A 26402-nucleotide genomic window follows, 5' to 3' on the forward strand; every position below is an offset into this window, starting at 1 on the left:
TGTTTGAATTTCCCACTGTTGTCCGAATACCGGAAGTGTTGAAAATTAAATCTGAACTTTTTAATTTGACATTTTAATTTTATTACATTTAAATTAAATTTATTAAATTGACATTTAATTTTAATTTGACGCCTTTCACTGGCGACGATTCGCCTTTGTTCGTCCCGAGACACAGCTTTTTTATTTTAAACTAAATACATTTTAAAGGAAACTGGCCTAGATGTGTGTGCACATGTCTTTAATTTTGGTAGGTAATCCATTTTCAACTTCAAGGTGGTAGCAGTGATTCATCTCTCAGGCAGTTCGTTAATATTAAATAGTTACTTTGTCTTTAGCCGTTGTGTTATGGTTACGTTTAACGAACTGTAAATGGACACCGAAGTTCAGGGTTTGTTTTAATCTTCCAGATTAACTCATGAGGAACTCAGAAAAGCTGAAGCATCACAGTGTTAACAACCATCAAAAGGATCAGTCATTTGCATGTCGTTTGTCACACCCTCTACCGTCCTTTAGTAATTCATGCCAAGTGCCGTCTTAAATAGGTTTTGCCCCTATTGGCTGCTACGACTATTGTGACGTAGAAAATTAAAGTTGTAGTTAACTGCAGTGAAAAGTCCCATAATTTTTTTGAGCAGATTGCGCCGTATATGATTGGGTTATGTGAGCGACAATTTGTTGTAAATTCTTTCTGTGAAGTTTTATCATTTTTCAGTGTACGAACTTTTCATAATTATTAACTGATAATTTGACTGCTAGCTGTCATATGATGACACACTGTGGAAGTAGACTGAAAATAGTGAAAAATGTTAAGGTAGTAGAAAATACAGTGCAGCGTGAAGTAATATTGAAGGAAAAGGAAGTTTTAAAGGTTAGTGCACAGGGGTTGCTGTTAATTGGAATTGGTATTGTTTGTTGTTGTGAATTGGATTTTCTGAGTAAGAATGTGGACTCTTAACATTAATGTTGTAATGTAACATGTAGATGGGGAATAAGTAACTGCAATGGGTGGACATTAAATTGCCCACGTATAGGGAGTCGCATTTTTAATATGTAAAACAAGTTAGGGTTTGTGATATCTGTTTAGACTCTCGTTATATTTAATGTAGGCGACATTCTTGTAGGGGAATGTTCCCTGACATGTATGTGAAAATTTAATAAATGAGAACAATTTAATCATGTTGAATAATAGACAGTTTGTTGAAGGAATATTTTGCGACTTACACAAAGCCTTTGATTGTGTCAATCATGATATACTTATCAAAAAATTGGAGTTTTATGGCATAACTGGAAAGTTTGGTGCCTTAATTAAATCTTACTTGAATGGAAGATATCAAAGAGTAACCCTTGGCCCTAACAGTTCTATTAATATCTCGTCTAGTTGGGCAGAAGTAAAATTTGGTGTACCCTAAGGTTCAGTTCTTGGCCCACTTATTTTCCTCTTGTATATAAATGACATAACTAAGGTTTCAATTAATGGAACAAACATATTCTTATATGCAGATGATACAAGTATAATAGTGACTAATCCGGAATATGCCGACTACAAATCAACCATGACCAGAATATTTTGCAATATTAATACATGGTTCAGAACCAGTCTGTTAAAATTAAATATTCATAAAACCCACACTCTTCAGTTCACTTTAATGAACTGTGAGGATCATAATATGCATAATAATATTGATCAAAATTTACTGACTAACTTAGAGTGTATACAATTTTTAGGTCTAAATATTGATAATAGGCTTTTGAAGTCTATGAATAGCTGATGTACTGCCTCATCGTACTCCCATTTTTTCTCCAATATCTGACGAGTGCAAAAGCTCTGATCTGTAGTTGATCTGTTACGTTGAAACCCACACTGATGATCCCCAATAATTCCATCTATATATGGACTTAACCTTGAAAGAAGAATATTGGACAACATTTTATATGAAGTTGATAGCAGTGATATCCCCTGATAATTACTACAGTCAGTTTATTACCCTTCTTGTGAACTGGTACAATAATAAACTCCTTATACTGATCAGGCAATTTTTCCTTATGCCAAATAGAAGTAATTAGATTGTGGATCTTAGAACATAATATTTTGCCTCCTACTTTAATAAGTTCTGCCGGAATTTGATCACTACCTGGTGATTTATACCATTTCAATTTTCTGTGTTAGGTGGGTCCCTTGTTACCACGGCATGGCGTGTCCTCAGGTTGCAGATGGAGGAGACGCCCTCCAGTTTTGGAGGGAAGCTGCGAATATATTGAAGAAGCTGTCCTGGACAGCTGACAAGGGGTCGCCCTCCAGCTTGGGGGTTGGGCATGGGGCTAACAACTCCTCACCGTAAAAATGATTATGTTACGAAAATGAACACAAAGCCTGAGACCTGGATGGATTCCTTGGATACATGACCTAAGCTAATGAAACAGATACCACAAGTAACAAAATTTATAGAACAGCGCAGAAGAAACTAGAAGGAAGACATTGATATGATGTGTTCAGACAGCAGCCCAAAAATTATTTTAAAATATCAACTAAATGGCAAAAGAAGTTTGGGAAGACCTGTGATGTCAGTGGGCCTAACATTTGGAAAGGGTGGTGGTCTTGAGAGTTAATTTCTTATAGTCATAAGCAGTACATAACTACCATATTTAATGCATTGCTCCTCTTACTGTGTCTGCCCATCTTCAATTCAGCCATGTCATTTTCTGCAAATGTTTATATCCTTAATTGTTTCTGTTACACCAGTATAAGGAATAATAAAATACTCATTTTTCAAATAAAGGAGAACTCTTCCATTTTGAAGTGAAAGAAATGAAGAATACTTCATGCTATGAAACTTGGAAGTTTGTCATTTCTACAGCTTACATAACATTGTTAGGGTGCTTAGATTGAGAAAGGAATGTACAAGACATCTAACGTGAATGGAGTAAACAATAAATAGCCAGAGAACTGTGGCTGAGAACCAGTGAATTGGGGTGAAACCAGCAACTGATACAAGACTAGGACTAATCAGTCCCAGTCTTGTATCAGTTACTGGCTTAAATGCTATGAAAGGATAATAAAAACAAACAAAATTTCTGGTATGATATTTTACAGACACTTGTTTTGTTTTTTCCCCAAGTCCATCCTACTGGCGTGTCTGCATTTGAGAGAGAGAGTGAAGTCCTAATCTGTGTTGATGTGTTTAGGTTGAACCAGATGAATGTGTGAGTTCCATTCACAACCGACATACCTCTGAAAATGCTGTTCGTGAGTGTGAGGAGGACTTTGAGTTTGTTATGGTGAAGAATGAATTACAGGATGACTCATTCTGTGAAGAGGGTTTCGGTTTGCCAGAAAGACAAATTTCAAGAAGGTAAATATTAACGTGTTCTGCATATTATATTTTAATAGTGGTAAGGTGACCAGACATACTGATTTTTCTGGAACAGTCCCAAATAATCACTCTTTGTCCTGGATTTTTTCAAAGGCAATTTGAGACACTGATTTATCTGTAATATGGCTAAGGTGTGGTGGTTTATCCCAGTTCAAGAGAATTTTTCTTGACAGGGCATTTTTGAAGGTTGAGAAGTTGAGATGGTCATATTCAGTCATTTTGTCATCACCCCTGTTGGCAACATTGTTGTTCACAATGCTTACTTCTTATGGCAGCATCACACTTTTCTTCCTAGAATGGTTATGTGCTGTGATTGGGTTTTGAGGTTATCCTGACTGTATGTTGGTGGGTTACCGCAGGTTGCTTTTCATTTGCGATTTTTATAAATAAATATGCATTTACTGAAAATAGAAATGGGTCAAAAAAGCCTAAGTGCAGTATAGTTACAAAAGGAATTTCCATTTATCATAGAGACCAGTGCTGGAAGAAAAGTCATTCCTCATAACCATGTAGACCTATGCTATATGTGCAATACGTACATTTGACAAAGGCGAAGTGTATTCAGAAGAGACAAACCAGTCCTCCCATCAGAGAAGAGAAAAAAAGGAAACTCTGGACAAGATCCTCAGGGGGCTTGGTGCCAAGACGAACTGATTAGCGGTAAACTGCCAGTCATAAAGTAACCTTGACTCTGACTCTGGCGAAGACCAGTGTCGCAGACTCTTGCGTGAGGTGCAGCACATGTGCGTTGAGTTTTTCCATCAGCTGTAGTGAACGTGGTGATATTAAAACTCACTTAAATAGTGATAAACACAAAAGAGAAAATTCTGCAGCTGCATGTAGCTCGTCATTAAATTTTTTAGGCCTGAGGAAATTGGTAATAATGAAGAGCAGTTAAGCACAACTTAAGGTTCTTTCGCATATTACACAGTTTAACATGGTCATATTTTTAGGTTTGTGGATTGTATATCAAGGGTACTCCAGATAACATTAGGCCCAATTTTACATGTGCGCATACCAAAGCAGAAGCCATAATTTTGAACATGTATGAACCTCATGCTCTAAGTGTATTGCACTCTGATCTGGAAAAGGCCGAGTTTATTTCAGTATTGACTGACATATCCATTCTTAAAGAGATCAAGAATTTTCCTGTGATTGTCAGGTATTTTGATTATAAAACTGGAGTGAAAATAAAAATATTAGAGCTAAAATTGTTGCCTGGTGAAATGTCTCTTATTGTAAGTGATTATTTGAGTGACTGCTCAACAGAAAATGGTTTAATAGGGAAAGTTGTTGGACTGTATGTATATAACATGAATTCAAATTTTGGAGGTGATGAAAGTAAAGGCAAAAACAGTGTTCTCACCAAGTGGCAGAAAAATTTAGTCATGGTCTGATAGGAGATGGGTGTACAGGGCACATTTTCCCCAACACTGTTCCAACAGCTACTGATTTTTGTCTGTTGATGTAGAGATGATCATCTCCAAAATATATTTATATAGTCTTATACAGTCAAGAGTTGAAACTGAAGGGGTTTTTGTGTCTTTGTAAAAACAGAGTTTGAGATAATGTTGGGTTATGCTCAGATGAGTTGACTAGCACTGCTGCATGCTGTTGAAAGAGTTCTTAAATTACTCTTGCCTCTAAAATGATATTTTCAGTCTCAGGACAAATGTCCATTGTTTCTGCTGAATTTCTTTGAAAAAAGCCTATGTCTGAAGTATGGCTGTACTTTGTTCACAGTCATGCTTCATCTTTCCACAAAGCAGTGAAAATGGCAGAGGGACAGAGAGTCACTATATTTGAAGTAATTTTTAGCATTAATAGGCTGAAAACTACCTTAATGTTCAAACTTGAAAACCGTTACCTTCCTTCACCTGTTAGGACAATCCTTGGAAAGCTGGAAACAGAAGAACTACCACCTCAAGAAGAGGTACGAAAGTTTCATGTCACTGCACTCTCATTCTATGAAACTGCTTTGAGTTACTGGAAGAAATGGATTGACAAAAGCTTTTAGGACCTGGAATCCTATAGCTGGGTAACCTTGAACAGAACACCATCATGGGTAGACATTGAGAGAACTTCATCTCTTGTGATTAAAACTTTACCATCTGTTCATTTAGCTGAAAGTGAAATGTATGATGAGTATGTCTATGTCAAGCAGTTACTAACTGGGGAAGAAGTTTCTGAGTGAACTTCGAACAAAATTTTGCAGCTCAAAGATGGGTTGAAATGGTCTCTCACTTCAACAAAAACCATGTTCCTTTCTCAGATGTACATAAGTTAGCAGAGTTCCTTTTCTGCCTTCCTGGAACCAGTGCTGCCATTGAAAGGGTATTTTCCCCCATGAATAGCATATGGACCTGTGACAAAACTCAGCTTGGTGTGGACACTCCAAAGGTAATGTTAGTGACTAAGGTAAACTGGGTTGAAACTTGAGTTTTTTAAAATGCTTCTGACAAAGAAGAGGATGCAGGTGAGGTCATTCCCCCCCCCTCTGTAGTTTGTAAAATCTAGGTTCGGTATGGTATTTCAGTGAAGATTTACCAATGGAAACTAAGAAATTATTTGAATCCCCAACAGAAGTTTTTGCAATATTGTTATGATAATCCCCATGGCTTACATTTTGTCCAGGGGTTCTTCCATTCACATTCAGTTCTGGAGGTTTCATCCTTTGTTAAGATTTTGCTGCAGCTGTCATAAAATTTTCATTCCAGGTTCAGTGTCATGATTTATTTCACACATTTGTTGTTGAACACCTCCCAACCCTATGGGCCTCCATGACCTGTTACAGGGATACCTTTACTTTTTACTTATATGTTTACATTATTACATTATTTATCCAGTATTGCTTTTATAGTAACAAAACTGATAAGAACTTATGGACACGCTGTATATATTTCTTTAAATTGAAATCTAAGTATATTATTAGTTATAAAAAATTACTACAATTTTACAAGATCACATGACAGTCTTACTCCTTGTTGCAGCAGCTTTAAAATGATACTACAGTTTGCCTGTTACTTGTCATTAGTAGGATTGAGGGTATGAGTGCTTGAAAATTACTCAAAGGATCCAATTTTCATAGTTTTGCACAGTAATTAAAATATGACAAATGAAACCATGCATTAAAAAACCTATAAAGGTTTACATTTTTGTGTACTCTTATAGGCTGTACACATGTTGTAAAGTTTATTAAATTCATAAACTGTAACAGTTATGCAGTGGATGAATTTTCATGGACTGACCATATTGTTTTTTGCTGCCATATTTCAAGATTGTTATATGCTGGAGTGTGATAGGTGGATAGGTCCCAGTGTTTTAGAGTGACCTGCTATTTTCATTTTCAGGGTAGAAATTCTGCCTTGATAGGTAACCAATGTTTGGGTGAACCTACTGCCTCCATGTGTAGCATAAAACTTCTATCATAACCAGCATCACATCCCAGAACACCATAATTTTAATATTCTATGCTGTAAGAACCTCATGACTTATAAACTGTATTTCAGCTGTGAAGAATTGAATGATCTTCATGAAAAATCTGCTACTGGTGCTGGTTGTAGTGGATTTTCATCTGAGCGACATACAAAGAATGTGGACAATACCCAGTTTGCACCTGGTAGTAAGCAGACTTTTCATATGTGTGGAGAATGTGGTAGGATTTTCAAGAAGCCCAGCAAATTGAAATCACATGTGTTAGTTCATACTGGTGAAAAACCTTTCAAGTGTGAGGTGTGCAACAGAGGATTTAAGTCCATATACCACTTAAAGACACACTGTAAAATTCACACAGGAGAGAAACCGTATGTGTGCAATATATGTGGCAAGGAATTCTCGCAACCACGTCATTTGAAAACGCACATGCTTATCCATACGTGTGAGAAACCATATTCGTGTAAAGTGTGTAACAAAGAGTTTGCACAGCTGGGAAATCTCAATAAACATGTATTTATCCATACTGGAGAAAAGCCACATGTATGTACTGTATGTCGTAAAGAGTTTTCTCGACTTGACAATTTAAGAACTCATTCTCTGATCCACACTGGTGAAAAGCCTCATGTATGTGAAGTGTGTGGCAAGATGTTTCAGCATGGCAGCAATTTCTTAAGACATAAACAGATCCACAGACGAGACTAGCTTTGAATTCATGTGATGATTACTGTTAATACAGTAGAACTAAACTTGTTGGAATGAGTCAAGTTATATGCTTGAAACAAGTACAAAACATTATATTGTAAGATTGCAATATCAGGAGTAAGTGTTGAAATCTGTAAATAAGTATATACAGGATGTCCCAGGAGGAATGTGCCAAACTTCAGGAGGGTGTTCCTTATGTTAAAGTATGCCGATATAACCCAAAACACCTATGTCCAAAGTTGAACGGTTATGGAGATAATGGCCAGAGAAGTGTGAAACTTTGACCGGTGTTACACACTTGTTGATTACAAAATACATATTAAAACTGGCAGGAATATGTGGTTTTTGTAATGTTAATAATGTACATAACATCAAACTAACTTGTGAATGACATGAAGCCATAAAATTGAAGTACAAAATAGTTGCTCGCCATGTCATAATTGTCCTTAGGTTTCCAAGCACTGTACATGACACATGACTGGCAAGCGCTGATGTAACATGGTTGACTGCGCTATAAGCCGACAACATAACTGTATTAAACGTACATTCACGGAAAATCTCTTTTGGAATTTCGTTTCCATTATCTCATGTGGATTATTATGGGACCACGTATGCACATTTCGTAAATTATTTACACCGTCCAGGGTAAAAGATGCCTCATCACTGAATAAAATGACGCTTAACAGTTCGGGGTGAGCTTTTATCCAGTGGCACAAATCCATACGCTGTGCATGGTCGCCTGGTTCCAGATGTACCCTTTGATCATGGTAAAGATACAACTTCTTCATCATGTAAAGTTCGCCACACCTGCATACGTGATCGCCGATGCGACAGGCCATTCTACGAGTGGACAGACGTGGACTTCTCTGAACCAAGAACGTTCTCTCGTGTGTTTATCATTCGTACATCCTCCCTTTCAGAGTGCACAGAAACACTCGGAAGAGAACCAGTATCACGCAGCGTCTGGTGAATTCGCGTAAATACACTTCGACATGTAATCCTTTGATCAGGAAATCGCCTTTGGTATTCTTCAACAGCAGCATGTGCATTGCCACCGCAAAATCCACACACAAAATGCATATCACAATATTCCACGTGTGAAAACACAAAAGGCATTTCAGCAACTCCGCACAGTTAACGTACCACCCATTCACGACCCGGCTGCAACGTATACTGAAGGGAGCTTACGGCTAGTGTGAATCACCACACAAGGACAAACATAGATAAGACGTCTCAGCTGACAGGTATAGTGCGTGGACCCGCCAGAAGACCACACTTTTCTCGGGCCATTATCTCCATAACCGTTCAACTTTGGACATAGGTGTTTTGGGTTATATCGGCATACTTTAACATAAGGAACACCCTCCTGAAGTTTGGCACATTCCTCCTGTGACATTCTGTATAATGTCTCTATGAATATGTCAGTGTTATAGAAACTTCTTGAAACATATAGTTCTTACAGTGAATTAATGATGTCATTTTTTAGTATGGTAGCCAGTACCTTAGCACTGGTAATGGTTTCCTTATATGAACTTCATTACATTGTATATTACTACTATACAGCCAATTTGTATGCAGTGCCATATTTGAAAGAAACTGTTGAATTTTTATATACATTTAAAGGCTTACATGAAAGGGGGGGGGGCCTCTGGTTATATGTACACATACATCTTTTTTATGAATGTCTTACTTTTCCATTCCCCTGCCTTTCCTTTGCGTTTGTCAAGGCTGGGGTAGCATTTACAAGCATTTGAATCCATATTTTTTCAATAGTATATTTAATACTTACTGCCCTTATTTTCAGATAAGTCTGGGTGTGAATTCTCTGTCTGGCAAATTGCTCAGAACTTCAGTATTTTATTGACAGTATCCTAACAATATATTCATGAACGCACTTTCATTTTGACTATTATTATTCATCAGTTCAGTGCTGGACGCAGTAAATACATAGCAGTACTATCTGATGCTCAGGCATTTGGAGTTCATTCACCTTATACAGTAAATAATACCTAGTACCATAACCCATGGAGTCCAGTGTTCGCAAAGCATACCTCTGTCTACATAATATTTTATTGTAGCATCCTGCGTTCTTTGAGAATCCATTACAGTATGATCAACATAACTGTCATGAAGAATCATCATGAATTCTTATGAATTTTCTTTGGTCCATTATTGCAGTGTTTAACCATTTGCAGTAAAGCATAAATAACATCTGTAAGTGGAAAAATATGCAGAAATTCAGTACATATATTGCCGAACATATATGTAAAATATAGGTTATGGGTTCGAGATCCAACCGGTATTCTTCACACATGGTAATTCAGATCAGTTTAAGGTGGAAATGAGTATGTTTTCAGTGTTCATACCCATCAGTTTTAGGGAAAAGAATATCTTTCCAAGGTTCATATAGCAAATATATTAATGCATTAACCTGTATGGACTAATTTGAATATAACATCATTCTCAGCGCTTTCTTATCTCTGTCATGAATTTGACTGCACCATGTGTGAGTCAGCAGCTCTGGTAAGGATATGTAAATTGAGCCAGGTCCCAAGGACCCAGCAGTGTATTAAGTGCTAGTTATCACCAGCTTCATTGTGAGATTATGGAGAACCTGAGAGATGGAAAGAAATGCCATTTTAATTATTAAACAAAGGACCACTGATTGATACTGATGATATTAGTGGTTCAGATATTGAATGTATTGACCACTGTACCTTTCCACTTCATCAGTATAAATTGCCAAATGAAAAGGAGGAAATATTTTGTATGGCCTTCTAAGTTACCCTGATAGCTGTACTTTTTTCATGTGTTTCAAATGTTTCTTGAAAATGTGACCCCTTCATGGTGACATTATGTGCCCTAAGTGCACAAGTGTAATGTAATTACAGGTTTGAGAAGTTTTAAAATGCTCATAAGGATTCACACGTGTTTGTATAGTCCACTTTTACAAGCTTATGCAGATTTGCTGGAAATATCTGTCAAGCATTACGTAGGATGGGTGTGCAAGTGAGCACTTGTAAATTTGCTCATTATCACACCAAGTACTCTAATGTTTAACATTTTGTTGCATATTTCATATAACCTCTGGTTTAAAACCTCACATTTACAGATAGGAATATGAAAACAGTTAACTTTTTTTTTTTTTGGAAATGACTTTTGTATCAAATTATAATTTAATTGTTGATAATGTGTTGAAGATGAGATATTGCCGAACATTTTCAGCTATATGATATGTGATGAAGACAATGATAATTTTTTGGTAACTTTCATATTCAGCATTTTTATCTTGTATAAAAATGAAATAAATAAAAGTCCCAGAGACCCAGAACTGCCTTCAGTGTAACTATTTTCAGCCATGCCAATTAGAGGTTAATGTGTTTGGCAGCAGAGGCACACCATTGAACTTGAGACCAGAATTCAGAGGATATTTTCAGGTTGCTAGAGCATAAAAGCACTTGAATTAGTGATGCTGTGTTTATTAGATCAGGAGATGCTATACTTACATTATATTTTAAAATTTGTGAAGTGTTTATGGTAGTCTATTTAGAACACTTTATAACATCTTTGTGGTGTATATAAAAGTCTTAGGGAGAACAATAAACATGGCAAGTGTTATTTTATGCACATTTGAAAGTGTTAAATATAAGTAGATAACATTAGCATGGAACATTTTTCATTCTGCAGAGTGAAGATTTTGTAATGAAGGCGAAAGAATGTTTTAATTTATTGCTAACTGAAGTATACTTAGTGAGCTTTTTCTTTTTGTTAAATGTGGACTTTGGTGGAAGAGTAATGCACTTCGTCTGTCAAGTTCATATCATGGTTCTACTGTCTAGAAAACATACTGTATGTAAAGGCTGAAAATTTCTAGGAACTCTGAGCTCATATGGAGCATTAAAAAAATGACATATCATAGGATGTTTTCTATTGAAATTTTGACAAGTTCATGATAAAATTCAATATATTAGAATTTTATGTCATGGTGTGTTTCTGTTGTGCTGTAGGGATAGATAGACACGTATACTTGATCTAGATACCTCAGGGAATGTTAAATTTATTAATACATATGATTAATGAATTTGATAGTAATGTTACTATGGTGTTAATCCTTTTAGGAGTGATTCCTTTCATTTAAAATATTCAGGAAAAAAATAGGAAGTAGGCCTATCAGGAACATGGAAGCAGTATTTTCACAATCACAGGATTCTTACTTCAAATCCTGGTCAGGGGTTGGCTATCTTACAATTTTCTTTTATAGTGTCCCTCAGTCTTAACCAAATAAATGTGCAGATGGTACTGTAATGTGTGCTACAGCCTCCCATGTACCAGCCACTCTCAGTTCACTGTGTATAATTAACCTTACGTTTTTAATCGTTACATAGCAATGGGTCTACATGTCACAATAAGTTAAACACAGGATATGAAATATTGCTGTGTGCACACATGCATGCATCCATCCATTCAGTAAACTCCTGGTTTTCCAGTATTCAAGCATCTGTTTCATACAACCAGCAAAGATTTTGGAGAAAAATTTGCCATTATTATAAAGTTACATTGAAAAAAGTTGTGATGCATATATGTTCACCCACCATTCAATACTTCTCCAAGCCACCACTAGCTGTGCTGCTAATAGTCACCTCTCATGCAGGTGCCGTCACAGTAAAGGCTAGTGGAATTTGTGACCATGTTGCAGTATATCCAAAACCTTTCACCAATAAACATGCTATATCACCTACGAAGACTGCCATGCAAAAATAAACTAAAAATATATATTTTTTTCTTCCTTTGGGGTTTCTATAAGAACTTTTCAGATTCAGTCAGCAGATTCATGTTAACTGGGAAACCCCATATTCCATACATGCCAGATTGTTGGGAGTTTATTGTATATCACAAAATTACTTTTTTTTTTCAGTGCCTCTTCCAGCCTATTCAGGGCTCTGGCCTCTTATTCAGTTCTGTAATCATTTTTCACAGATGATAGGACTCCTTGGATGAGTAATCAGCTCATCACAAGGCCTCTACCTAAACACAGGCCAACACAAACAGAATAAATGCATACACACACCAAACATCCATGTCCTAACCTTTGCCATTCACAGGTAGTAGTCAGTATCACAATCTGCTGCCCTGAATGATTGGACATCAGGTATACTTGAATGACGTCTCCTTTCTATCAAAATATGGTCGATTTTATTGTGTGTCTTCCCATCAGTAGATGTCCAACTAAATTTATGGATGTTACGATGTGGGCACGTACTCTTGACAGCAAGATTTTTCGATGTGGCAGAGTTTACTACTCTAACTCCATTATCATTACTAATTTCATGCAAACTCTCATTCCCCATCGTTGGTTTGAAAATGTCTTCTCACCATACTTTGGAATTGAAGTCTCCTAACAAAATTTTTCATAAGGTACTTTGGGAATTTATCAAATACATGTTCTGTGTTCTACTGGCAGTGCTTATATATGCATGCAGAAACTACGATGCAACAAACATAGCACCTCCACAGAAAGTCCTACGGTCCCTCCTCAAAGAGGAGACCCATGTCGAAACACATATCTAGGAAAGAACAAAAATAATGGTCGTTGATCTTGAGGAGACTGAAGCCAGGAATGATTGTTCTGGTGAAGGCCAGCAACAGTTTAAGCGACCGACCACGATTAGTTAGTTGAGAGTTGACATATTGAGCAATGAGTTAGCTGCAAGATGGTAGCCACCTGACAACATTGAAAGCACAAGAGCAGGAAATCTTCATTATTGGGAACCATAACCAAGCAATGACTAGCAAAGACTGTAACAGACTGAGACTCAGGATATACTATAATGATTTGTTAAGTGTGCAGATAAGTGATAGTATTATAATTACCTGTAATTAGGAGTTCTCTCTTCAGTGAAAACTGATGCAAGGCCACTTGGTCTCTCTTGATTCTGCAGTATAATTTTATTCTCTTATATGACAAGAAGTCTGAAACTGATTACAGAAGGGATTGTAATTACTGACACTAATAAGATGTCATTACTGAAATCACTACTTTTACTTGTTCATCTTTCTGTATGGGACTCTTTCATGAATGTGTTTGTCTTTCAGTGTAAGATCATTGGTTCAATCCTCAGGCATGCAGAATAAAGAAAATATTGAACATTTCAAGTGATGATTTAGGAAATTGTTCCATAAAGGAATGAAACTGACTACTTAGAATTCTTAACAAGCCTTTTGCTCTGTCAAATAGGTAAAGTAGTTTTCATGCTTATCAGACTTTCATCCACTGAACTTTACTGCTTGTCTAATGTTAAATGTCAGTAGTTGTGTGAATATGCTGGTGGTCGAATGAGAATTGGCAGAAGAAACTGAAGTACTTGGAGAAAACTTGCAACAGTGCCACTTCGTCCACCACAAATCCCACATGACCTGAGATGGTATCGAATGCAGGATGCTGTGGGGAGAAAATGGTGAGTAATTGTCTAACCTATGGCATTGCTCCCCTCCTTCCCAGTGAGAACATTTTCTAGGCAACGACATTGAAATAAGCAGCTATGCGACAGCCATTACTAGGCAGCAGCCCGTAAACAGCAACAGAGGAAAGGTGTTTCTGTGTCGTCCGTGCCGAGATGTTATAGTCAGTTAATGAGTTAGTCACTTCGTAAGGCACAGATCTGGAGGACCGAGGGGTTGGAGTTCAAGTCCCATTAGGATCAAGACTTTTCTCCACATCATCCAGACTGTCTCTGGGGTCCACCCAACCTCCTATCCAACAGGTACCGGGGGCTCTTTCCCCGGGGATAAAGCGGCCGGGGCGTGAAGCTTACCACTTTCCTCCAGTTAGTGCTGAGGTCAAGAAAATGTGGATTATACATCCACACCCCCATATGCCTTCATGGTGCAGTGTGTAATTAGTTAAGCACAGGGACAAATTTACCTTTTTACCTTTATAAGCACAGATCAGATCAGTAATGACTTATGACTGCCCAGTCTGGTAATTAGCGGCAGACACCCACCTCTTAAAATTGCAGCACCTACAGAACAATGCTCTTCGCACCACTGGAAATTTTCCAAGGTGCACTTCAGTCAACAAGTTGCACACAGCTTTCTACCTTCCACATGTATAGGATTATATAACAAAATCGTGCAGGCGACAAACAGAAGTCATACAGAATCATGTGAATGTACATGTTCATGGTGTAGGACAAGGCAAAGCCAGGCATAGAAAATATCAGAGGCTTAAACTTGGCAGTGGTCAAGCTTATGACCATTCAAGTAGCTAAGCTGCTGTTGTAGAATAAGATACATAAGATAGGCATGATCTGCTTTGCAAAGCCTGTACTGACAGGACTTATGTATAGTGCAAAAGGAAGAATTTTCAGTAACATGCTATATTTATCACATGACAATAATATAGCGTGTATTCAGAAGCATCATTTGTGGAATAAACTGAATAAAATACTTAGTCAAATGTTTCAACAGACTGCGAATTATCTTTTAGAATTGTTTTCAGAATACAGAGGAAAACTATTAGGGTACAGCCTGAGTGCAGCAGGGCGTGGGCAACTTTATGGCAGGGACAGCAGTGGCCACTGCAGTGTCCTCAGTGCACCTCCAGCGTTCAGCATTTTCAGGTGTTTTCATAGCAAGAAATATACGAGACATATTTGTAAAGTATTTCTGTTGAATGTCAGATGTAATTAAATAACATCTTCTGTAGCAATGAACAATGGACATGTTTATACATATCTTTTGAGAAAACATAAGAGCATAATAAAATAAAAATATAAATACTTTATATCCCAAGTTTTACTGCAATTTCACTCCATGTTTTCTTTGCTGTCGCCCTGCTTTTGTATAACGGATGGCGAGAGAGCCATATTTCAGGTTTTCCTTGAACTTCCAAAATTATTTCCTCAAAAGACCTCTTCCAAATGCTCCAAACGCTACTGAAACACAAACTGGTTTGACCTGCACTCTGCACGCTCTTTTCCACGTTAGTACAGCACGCTGCCCGCTCCGCTCAAAACGCTTGGTCCCAGGACACGCCAGTATATTCAAATGGGTTTGTGATGCACGCTGCACGCCCCACTGCACTCAGGCCATACCCTTAATGTCTAAGTATAGCAAGTCTGAGATGTCAACTCCAGACCTTTTGTATAAGGAAGGTTGGTAGTGACAACACCATCTTGTGGCCATTATTATGCTGATGTGTTGAAGGGATGATTAAATAGAGGGTATTTAGGTTCTGTCCTTGAAGAGGGCCAGTCAGCTGATAGGAAGCATGGAGAGAAGTCGTAGGTGTGTGTGGTGAGCAGAAACTGAGGAGGGTGGGGGAGAAGTCGTGTGTGGGTTTCAAGGTATGATGTTAGGTATTAAAAAAAATAGCAAAATCAATGAAGACCTAGAAAGGAAGGAAAGACTTAAGGTTGATGGGTGCCTGGAGAGGGCAAGGTTGGTGGCTGGTAAGGACGGTGTGCATGGAACTGTGGAGCACCCAACTAGAGAATTCTGTGAGAACGTTTCATAGGTTCTTTCCTGTAACAGGTGAGGGTGTCCATGAATTTACTAGGTTGAAACCACCCTTCATGTTCATTTTATTGGGTTGGAACTCAGTCACCTCCCAGACGATACCTATCAGCAGGGATGTCACTGAGCTCAGTCCCAATAATATGAACAGGGAGGATGGTTTCTGCCTAAGCAAGTCATGAGAATATCTCACCTGCTCCCTAAAAGATCATAGAAAGCCACCCTCACATGATTCTCTAGTTAGGGTCTCTATGGGACCGTGTAGGCCCCCATATCAGGGAACCAGTCCCACTCTCGCGGGTACCCATGAACCATACGCCTTTCTTTCATTTGACCGCCTCCCACTGCTGTTCTTGCTCTTGTTATCTTCAGTCTCATGACCACAACCCCCTGCCCCCCCCCCCCCCCCATACATATGACTNGCACAAACAGCCCTTTTCAGGGACACAGTACTTAATATTTGTCTGCTTCTGTGGCTTGACCTACATGAGATAAGTCATAATCTGCTGCACAAAGCTTGAACTGACAGGCCTTGTATGTATTGTTATGTATGTGCTATTAAATATATACAGATTTTCGTAAAAGTGACATGCATGGACTGAACAGCAACATTCTCAAAGACCATTGCAGTTCCTATTTTAGTCTTGCTATATTGTGTGTCACAGACTGAAGTGTGGGAAGTGGAATAGTTCAGAGGACTGAGAGTTTGATTCTCAGCAGGGGCTGGAGATTTTATATTTTCTACAGGTCCAAGACCAGCTCTGGGGCAAATCTAGCCTCCTTTACAGTGCATACCAAGAGCTTTGTCCCCAAGAACAAGGTGGCTGACATGTGAATCTGACAAGTCGTCTCCATGCAGTACCAAGGTTAAGAATGATGGATCGATTTCTCCAATCCTCATACGTCTTTACGGCGTTGTAGTGCATTAATTACATACATGGATTATTTTACTCTTACCTTACAGAGTGGAACTTGAACTATCACATAGTTTTCAAGCTTCAAAAAGCAAAGTTTTCATGCAGCGTACATCAGGCATCCTACAAGTCGTTCCTGAAATTCCGTACACTAATTTATTCCCTCATGAGCAATGAATTTTGAAGGAATTGAAGGAAGACTAATTAAATGGAGACTTTTCTTGGTAATGTGTACATACACCGTGATGAAGCGGATTTCGATACCGAAATGCCGTAGGTGAGAACCGAAGTTGTTTAATTTTGCCTTCTTGTACGTTAGTCCTTATATTTCCTACACAAACGTGTTTCGCACTAATGCAAGTTCAAATTTTGAACCTGATAAGTCGGCCATGTGAAAATGCCGTAAGTGTACGGGCAGTCGTCTTCTCGGTGGGAGATTACTACTTCGAGCCTTAAAATGGGGCGAATATTAGGAACAGAAACATAAATACAAAGCATATTAATGCGCTCATTGTAATAGTTGTATAACCGGACACCATCGCGAAGAAATAAAATAATATTAAATCTGTCCCGTTCCAATCCAGCGAAGATACCACTGGCATACCAAGGAAGGTTTTCGATGGTTTCGACCGTGTAGGTACCTGCAGATATTATCACTGTATGTGGCAGGTTTTAATATTATGGCAGTCATAAACGTCATAAATACTTCAGCAGTCATTGCTGAAAGTAAATAACAAAAACTGCAGTATTTGATTTTGAAAGCACATAATCGATGACATTTGTGGTTACGTAATGGTTGGTATTGTGTTTATTTTTATCCGAAATTTCTTATTATATGGTAAGGTTAACAGTAATAAAACGTATGAGCTGTTTTTGAATACATGTATTTATATCGTCGGCGTCGGTCGGCATGTCTTTTATTCAGAACAAGTTGAAACTGATGTTAGATGTTCTCAATTTGAGTAAATGATAGGTTAGTTTTGTCTCGCTTTGAAAATAAATTATTCTGGAAATATTTTAGCTACGTTTATATACACCATCATGTGTAATTTACAAAAGAAACATGGAAATGCATTATGTTAATTTTATAAACAGTCATTTGGTATTCATAATCAAAAAATGTTGGGATGTCAGACAAGTATTGGATGTATGAAATACAAGACAAGTTTTGTAACACTGGAAACAATATCATACCATCACATGTGTAGTGTATTGTAGTGCAGAAAGAAAATTAAATGTAAATAAAAAGCACCGATATTGTTGAAGTCGTAAAACACATTGTAGCGTAAAGCACCTGTCCTGTTAGTGCCTTCAACAAATCGTTGGTTAATTTGTGTGTCAGATTTTTTACATTGTGCTATTATTATGTTTTAGGACGAGATTAGACATTTCAGGGCCGTGAAGGATTAAAGCAGTGCTGTGATAAATTCGCTAGAGAAAATGGTCAGTACATTTGGGAGCAAGTTTTGGTTTCCGGTAATGTATTTTAAACTACTGACCATGCTATGATTCACAGATGGCTGTTAATTTCCAGGAAATCAAATTCATACAGGTGTGTATAATGTGGCCTTAATGCTGCAGGTAATTCTTCATAAAGAATCAGAGTATTTATCTGTGTTGATTTTTGTTAAAAAGAATAGGTTTGAGTAGAAACTTGCAAACATAACTAACCCAGTGATATAGTGATATGTTATTAGTATGCAGAAAACTCTGGGCAGCAATTACCCCAGATCTAGAATCACTCACTTATGTACAGAGAAATATTTTTATCACCCTATGGTGTACATGCCTAGCTTTGTAAAGTGTAATTGTAAAACTATTTTTGGTATTTCATTACTGATAATATTAAAAATATCTCAGAAAGGGTGGTTAAAAGCCATGATGATCTATGTGGGTAGATGTATAAAGACATAATAGGACGTTATAAATATGTCATGTTATGCCACCATGAATGTGTTTACTATGAGCTTCTGTATTTGAAGAAGAGAGAGTTTGACATTATTGGCCAGAATTAATTTAATATGGTCATTTATACTAATTAAATAACTAACTCTTTGGAGCTGAGCCCTTCTTGAGATGCTCCCAGTTGAGCAGCTACTCAAGAATTTCCCAGCATTTTGTGGAATCTGAAGGTTCACTGCTGTGTTTACAGGAACCCATCACTGGTCCAAATCCTGAGTCATATCAATCCAATTCATACTACCCTATCCTATCTCTAAGATCCATTTTAATATTATCCACCCACCCACATCATGGTCTACCTAGTGTTGTTTCCTTCTGGCATACGGTCCTTCGTACTGAATAAATATAACTGATAGGTGTATGATTATGTGAAAATGTAGTCCACAGAATTGGTTGTGCTGCTAGTGCATGTGGCATATAGGTTTGTGGGGTGAAAGTTAACAAACTGAAAATATTAGTGTGAAGTCTATATACAGTGCGTACAATCAAGTGCGCGCCGCGGCTGCAATTTGCCGTGAGTCATACCACCGCAGAACGGATGCAACTCCTCCCCGCGACTGCAATGCCGTTCCCCGATAGCGTGAGTGTAGTGGTGTCGCTGAGCCTCCGTCCATCAGTTGCTCTACATGCACACATTTATAAGAATACAGTAAAAAGATAACTTACCGTGGTTTATAACAGGTGCTGAAAGTGACCTCCTTCTGCTTGCAAACATGCCGCGCATCTCACAAATAAATTACGCGACACTCTCTGCAGTTCGTCGACGGTAATTGAATGAATTACGCGTGTAATTTCATTTTGAAGACTATCAATGCTGCGGGGATTATTTTTGTAGACTTTTTGCTTCAGGTTGCCCCAAAGATAATAATCAGAAATACTGAGATCTGGGGATCTGGGAGGCCACAGTCCTCTACTGACAATTCTGTCTTCAAACACTTCCTGTATTGCGACCATGATGTGCTGTAGAGTTGTCCTGCTGAAAATACCCGTATTGTTTTTCTTCGGCATTCAACTGATCGAAGAAGGGATTCAGTATGTCATTAATGTACCGATCAGAGTTCACGGTATCGTGGAAAAATATGGGGCCAATGATTCGCCGCGGGCTTACAGCACACCACACACCCACCTTTTCACTATGTAATGGCACTTGCTGTATAGCGTGAGGATTTTCATTGCTCCATATTCTTACGTTTTGTGCATTGACGTGGCCACCAACGTGGAACCACGCTTCATCAGTCATGAATAGAAGCTGAGGATCCACTATTCCATCGTGTACATTTTGCAGCAGCCAGTTGCAAAAACGAATTCTTGCTGCATGATCTGGTTCTTTCAGCTCATGCACAACTGTTACTTTATACGGGCGAAATTTGATTAACTTTGTGGCTGTGCGAGCAGATCCTAGCGAAACACCAGTTTCCTGTGCTAAGCGTCTTAACGATTTTCGAGGACTGATCTGTAATCTTGCCTGAATATCCTTAACCTTTTCTTCAGTCAGCACAGTTCTCTTCGATTGCTTCTTCTTGTCACTCACTGAACCTGTGGCCCGCCACTTTTTCAGAAGCCTGTTTACACACGACTTTGTGGGAACTGGCGAGTCAGGATATTTCTGACGAAACCTACGTGCGAATTTTCTGTAAATGTTTTTCCTTGCAATAGTTTCGACAATAAACACACGCTGTTTAATAGTGAACTTCATTTCCACCGTCTGTCGACAGCTGTAAACATTCCACTCCACTTCCACAGCAAGACAGAGACTGACTGTTTAATGCAACCTCGGGTTCCGATTATGCAACCATTGGCGTAGGAGCACTGCAGTCGCGGGGAGGAGTTGCATCCGTTCTGCGGTGGTATGACTCACGGCAAATTGCAGCCGCGGCGCGCACTTGATTGTACGCACTGTAGTAAAAAGTATTTGAAGTCATATAATCAATTTTAAGAAGTGTTGAATGAATGATGACAGTGTGTTTGTAATTATAATTTGTAAACTTTGATGTTGCATACACAAGCTTGTAAGTGTTCCTCTTTTTGTTTTTTATTGTATATTTATGTGGAAGTGGATTTTTTTATTTTTATTATGAAGTGAAAAATAAGTTTTCATCAGTTATAAGTGCAGTTTTCTTTTCATGGATACTATAACTTTGTAACTGAAATATTTGTCTTACAAACTTGTAAGAATTTGGATTGCAGATAGCTCAGAATTCCTTGCAAATCATGATTATTTATAGTATAAGTCGCTGTTTACAGCTGAAAAAGTAATGTATTATTACAATATCATTATTTGCTGCTGTTCATTCTGGCATGAAAAATTGGTTAATGTTCTGTATTAGACTTAAAATACCAAACAAATAATATGCAGCAGTTGATAATAAATGCAGCACTGACTTGTTTTTGGCTGTTATATATGTATGTAAACAATCATATTAATACACTCATAACCAGTCCATTTCCTCCCCATATCAGTCTTCAGTGGGATCTGATTTATTGTCAATAGCGAGCGGGGGAGAATGGGCTTCTTAGCTGTGATTTGAAATTTTAACAAAATGTTGATCATAAATGAGCACCTATAGGTTCATGTGTGTTATAAGTATATACAGTATTCCATTGAAGATGTTTCTGCTTTTACAGCTGTTTTTAATAAAGGACAAAGATGTGACCTTTACTGGTGACTCTACATTTCTCCAGACTTACACTCTAGATGTTAATGCAGGTCATATAACACAAGACTCAAGAAACATGTTATCACGAGGCATACGTCTCTCTTCAAATAGTGATGAGAAGAATTGTGAACATGTTTCTTCATCACTGCAACAGCTTTTCAAATGCCCTATGTGTGAGAAAATTGTTTTTGAGAATGGAAACTCAGCAACAGAGGCACCACGTCACTGCTCTGAATGTATAAAGAAATTTAATATGCGGCACTTTTTGGAGTCACAAGATGATTCTGTCATTTCAAACAAGCCCTGTAAATGTACAACTTGTGGTAAGGCATTCCGATACATGAGTTCACTAAACAGGCATCTAGTTGTGCACTCTGGAGAGAAACGTTACACTTGCCCTGTGTGCAGCAAGGCATTCACACAACAAGCACACCTTAAGACTCATGCATCAATGCACACAGGGGAAAAACCTTTCCGGTGTCCTGTATGCAACTTGGCCTTCTCAAGGAAAGGAAATCTTAAGAGACATCTTCAAGTACACAAAGGAGTTAAATTTTATGAATGTGATGCTTGCAAACCGCGTCAAGTGCACCGAAACAACTAATCTATGAACAAGTTTTCCTTGTTGATAAATGAAATGATTTTTTTGATGAAATGATGAATTTTGTTTTACAGTATGGCTGCAAGTTATCTAAAAAATGTAGGATGCCCAGTGTAATCTGCTAATTCTAGGCCACAAAGTAACTTGTTCTTAGTGTAATATCCTTTATGAAATATGCGGTGGATATTGAATGCTCTTTTTAAACTTCTGCCATTGTAATTGAAAGCAAGTAAATAGCTTCCTAATGTTGCAGTTCTGTGTATAAATACTCATAACATTGTAAGTCCATTGAAGGTTTGATTAAAATCTCATTTGTACAAATATCATTTCTGTTCAGTATATTCTGCTTATGGCACTTCACCAATGAAGACTGATTCCACTGGTATCACACAAGACTGTAGGAGGTACAGCCATAGCCATTAAAATATATCAAATCAGATTGACAGATTATTCAGAAGTGTTATATTAACTTCTGAGGTTAATGTCAATCCAAATGACATATTTTATAATTACCATACATTAGTTACATTGATATTGTATATATTGTCTGTTCATGTCATTCACAAATTTTCTAATATATAGACATATATTTTTACACTTTCGGCCTTGAATGAATGATTAACTGGGAAACATACAGCGTTATTGCTTCCTGAAAAACTATTCATTATCGTGATGTTTATTACTTGTATTCTTTTTTTCTCTTATTAGAGCTGTAGGATGCACTCTAGCACAGAAACACCATGTATAAAATTGAACTTTATGGTCTGCATTCTGTTGTGTGTCATACGAAAGATACATAATGGGACAGTCTACACAACAATGATATTGAAAGAGACAAAATAGACACTACTCTGTCAGTATTTGTTTTATTATTTGTTTATAATAGGAATATGTAAGTACACATACTAAATAACCCAAAGAATTTGCTTAATAACAACTCTCACACACAAGCTCCATATTATAATCTAAATTGCTACAGCCAATTCCACGTATAAACAACCTAAGAATGATACCCAGAATAACGAGTTTTAAATAAGACTTATAAATATCTTAATCACTATTTAATTCTAATTTAAATTTTATTTTTTTTATCCTTTCAGTATCAAGTTTTAAACTGTATTTGAACTACATTTAAATTAACCTTTAAGAGCTGAGCGACACCATATGGTGTCATGAAAATAAAGTCAAGGGGACGAATGACGCCATATGTCGTCGCGCAGTCCATGCATGCGGCCGGCTTTTTAAAATTTAATTTTAAGTTATAAATTCTTTTTCTACTTACATGATTTTTGGTCACCAGCTTTATAAGTTGTCTCTCTTCCCACCTGCGTCTAATGGAAGTTGGCTTCGTGTGGAAATCTTGGAAACATCCGGAAATCCAGGGTCCGACGTCGCACTTCACGCACTTTGTCTAGACGGTTCTTCGTTTCCCACGCGAAAAGCACACACGACACCTCAATTGCGAAGTAGAGGAAGTCGGCCAGTGATGTGGTTTGGCCTCCTATAATCGAGATATCTCCGATAAAACGGCAGGGGTTCGACCCCTGGGCCATTGATGGCGAGGTGGACCCCTTCCAGCATGTTCCGCACAAGAGCGAGACGAAATTCTCTGTGTGACAACAGGATGTAACTGTTCAGATCCAGGAGATGGAAAAATAGTTTATTTGTCCATTTCCAGGTTCGATGACAGATGCTATAACTGTTTGCCACAGTTTGCCCACAGCTCCACCTGAATAATTATTCACAGTCCTCTTGCCATGCTGGTGTGGTGGTCCCCAGGTTGCCGACCAAGATGATGGGTCTTCGTCGAAATCCATTTCTGAATCACTTTCCTCAACGCCACTCTCAGAATTGTCGGTAAAACAATCTGATTCGGAGTCATTTATGAGTTGAAAAATGTCTGAATCTTCCAAACGAAACGACGCCATGGTGAGCTGACAATATCACTGTTCTCGCTGCGAAACTTTGAAGCTCTATGACACTGCTTGGCTGTGCTTGGCCTTGAGAGTTGTGATAAACTAACTGAGCCTGGTCAGTACAGAGAAATTGTTGTGTATAAACAATCAACGTTCTTATAAATGGAGATATACAGGCCCACATCTCTGCATACCAAAGAAGGTACATGTATATGCTTCAAGACATGCGAGACTAAACATAGATTATCTTCATAACCATCCGCTGTGTTGCCACATCTGCATAGAGCGTTCTTGCTTCCAAGAACTATATGAATTCTTGTAGGCTGACGACAAATTTGGGAATTTTATACTTGGAATCAGTCTAAAAATTTTTACACATTTTATAAAGTCTCTAAATTACAATATCTGATTCTATATTCTTTCTAGACAAAAACAGCGTTTATTTGGTTCGTTTATCACAAAAATTGTAGAAATCACAGCAATTTTAGGAAATGATTACAGTTTTTATTGCTTTAATATTGCGGGTATTTAAATCAAATCTGTCCCGCTGCCGTTACCGGAATTTAAAGGGCCGTCACTTAAAGGTTAAAGCATATTTGTTAGTATGAATATTCATACAAACACAATATGATCCGTATTGAATGATGACAAATTTAAGAACTATTACCACTATTCTTGTAGGCCTGAAGATGACCCAAGTAAAGGGTCAAAATACGAAGGGGGACCCAAAAATAACCGGAACTGACCTGTTGTGCGTGCATGCTTTGTAGTTACGAGTTGTGCTGCTAGGTGGTGTTAGCTGGGGGTCTCCCGCGACTGTTAGTGAGTTGGCGTCAGTCTGAGTTAAGTGGTTTGTCTGTGGTGCTCTGTTGTGTGCGTTCCTGTTTCAACCCTTTGGCGATTAGTGAGATGGCCGACCAGAAGGAACAGAGTGTGCGTGAAATTTTGCTTTCTGTTAGGGAAAACTGCAGCCGAGACTGTTGGGATGCTTCGGCAAGCCCTTAATGATGATGCTTTGGGGAAATCACAGGTCTATGAATGGTTTTCCCGTTTCAAATCTGGCAACATGTCAACAGAAGACATGCCACGCCCCGGGCGTCCTTCGACAGGAAGAAATGACGAAAACATTGCCAAAATCAAACGTGCAATTGATGAAGATCGTCGAAAGACCATTGACCAACTTTCTGAGGAAACGAACATCTCATGGAGCACGGTCCAGCGAATTTTAACCGAAGGTTTGCACATGAGACGGGTGTCTGCAAAATTTGTTCCTCGCTTGCTCGGAGATGACCAAAGAGAAAACCGCGTGAATGTTTGCCGCGACTTGAAGAGTGAAGTGCAGAACGATCCAGAATTTCTTAAAAGAATTGTGACTGGCGATGAGTCTTGGTGCTACGGGTACGATCCAGAATCAAAGCAATCATCAAGCCAGTGGAAAACTCCAACTTCACCACGACCGAAGAAAGCGCGTCAAGTGCGATCCAATGTGAAAACAATGTTGATTTGTTTTTTTTATGTGAATGGCATTGTCCACAAAGAGTTCGTTCCGCCAGGACAAACAGTGAACCAACATTTTTACCTGGATGTGTTACGAAGATTACGAGAGAGTGTGCGACGAAAACGGTCCGAAATGTGGAGAAATGGGAACTGGTTGCTTCACCACGACAATGCTCCAGCCCACACAGCTTTGATGGTCCGACAGTTTTTGACAAGCAAAAACATGGTGATTGTGCCTCATCCACCTTACTCACCCGACCTGGTTCCGTCGGACTTTTTTTTGTTTCCACGGATGAAGAGAAGTCTGAAAGGAAAGCGATTCCATGATGTGGATGAAGTCAAAGAAAACACGCTAAAGGCTTTGAACAGTATCCAGCCTCAAGAATTCCAGCACCGTTTTGAGCAGTGGCAAAAGCGTTGGGACAAACATGGACAATACTTTGAAGGGGACTAATATACAGTTCAATAAAAATGCAAAAATAAAAAATAACAAAAATAAATTTTGGTTATTTTTGGGTCCCCCCTCGTATGTAGCATTACCACTCACAGTTAATAAAAAAAGTTGACTTAATAGAGTCTATTTTGTCTTTTGTCAGAATTATTGTTGTGTAGACTGTCCCAGTATATATCTTTCATATAAAGTTGAGTTTAAAGTCTTTGGTGCAACATGATGTGAATAGGTGAATATGCATTCAGTTAGCAATATGCATGTACATGTGGTAGTGTAGTTGGTTGAGGCACTATGCTACAAGCTGGAAGGTTGCAGGTTCAAGTCCTGATGAGGCGATTGGATTTTTTCAATTGACCTAATCCTTCCAGCTGCACTATGGCCC

General features: G+C 38.2%; 2 protein-coding genes across 3 annotated transcripts; both read left to right on the plus strand.

Annotated features, from left to right (window-relative positions):
* Positions 1-254: 254 nt before the first annotated feature.
* Positions 255-7665, plus strand: LOC111870106 (gastrula zinc finger protein XlCGF7.1-like). 2 transcript variants are annotated; one of them, XM_023862114.2, is made up of 3 exons: positions 255-868; positions 3184-3350; positions 6881-7665. In XM_023862114.2, exons 1-3 carry the CDS (start codon positions 764-766, stop codon positions 7506-7508), a joined length of 900 nt encoding a protein of 299 aa, XP_023717882.1. In that variant the 5' UTR covers positions 255-763; the 3' UTR covers positions 7509-7665. The 2 variants fall into 2 exon arrangements, with proteins under 2 accessions (XP_023717882.1, XP_023717883.1); XM_023862115.2 differs by lacking the exon at positions 255-868 and adding an exon at positions 5256-5304 and having other exon boundaries at positions 3272-3350.
* Positions 7666-17577: 9912 nt separating this feature from the next.
* Positions 17578-22482, plus strand: LOC111870091 (zinc finger protein 235). Its single transcript, XM_023862078.2, has 3 exons — positions 17578-17731; positions 18311-18488; positions 21524-22482. The coding sequence occupies exons 2-3, from the start codon at positions 18453-18455 to the stop codon at positions 22157-22159; spliced, it is 672 nt and encodes a 223-aa protein (XP_023717846.1). The 5' UTR covers positions 17578-17731; positions 18311-18452; the 3' UTR covers positions 22160-22482.
* Positions 22483-26402: the final 3920 nt, after the last annotated feature.

The sequence above is a fragment of the Cryptotermes secundus genome, unplaced genomic scaffold (assembly GCF_002891405.2).
Source record: "Cryptotermes secundus unplaced genomic scaffold, Csec_1.0 scaffold545, whole genome shotgun sequence".
Taxonomy (NCBI): Eukaryota; Metazoa; Arthropoda; class Insecta; order Blattodea; family Kalotermitidae; genus Cryptotermes; species Cryptotermes secundus.

What these genes read in the sequence shown, in the direction of transcription:
- LOC111870106 (XM_023862114.2), top strand. Translation starts at nt 764, where the DNA reads ATGATGACACACTGTGGAAGTAGACTGAAAATAGTGAAAAATGTTAAG. An exon ending in AGGAAAAGGAAGTTTTAAAG is followed by an intron (nt 869 to 3,183) that starts GTTAGTGCACAG and finishes TGATGTGTTTAG; the next exon opens with GTTGAACCAGATGAATGTGT. An exon ending in GAAAGACAAATTTCAAGAAG is followed by an intron (nt 3,351 to 6,880) that starts GTAAATATTAAC and finishes ACTGTATTTCAG; the next exon opens with CTGTGAAGAATTGAATGATC.
- LOC111870091 (XM_023862078.2), top strand. Translation starts at nt 18,453, where the DNA reads ATGGCTGTTAATTTCCAGGAAATCAAATTCATACAG. An exon ending in AGGAAATCAAATTCATACAG is followed by an intron (nt 18,489 to 21,523) that starts GTGTGTATAATG and finishes CTGCTTTTACAG; the next exon opens with CTGTTTTTAATAAAGGACAA.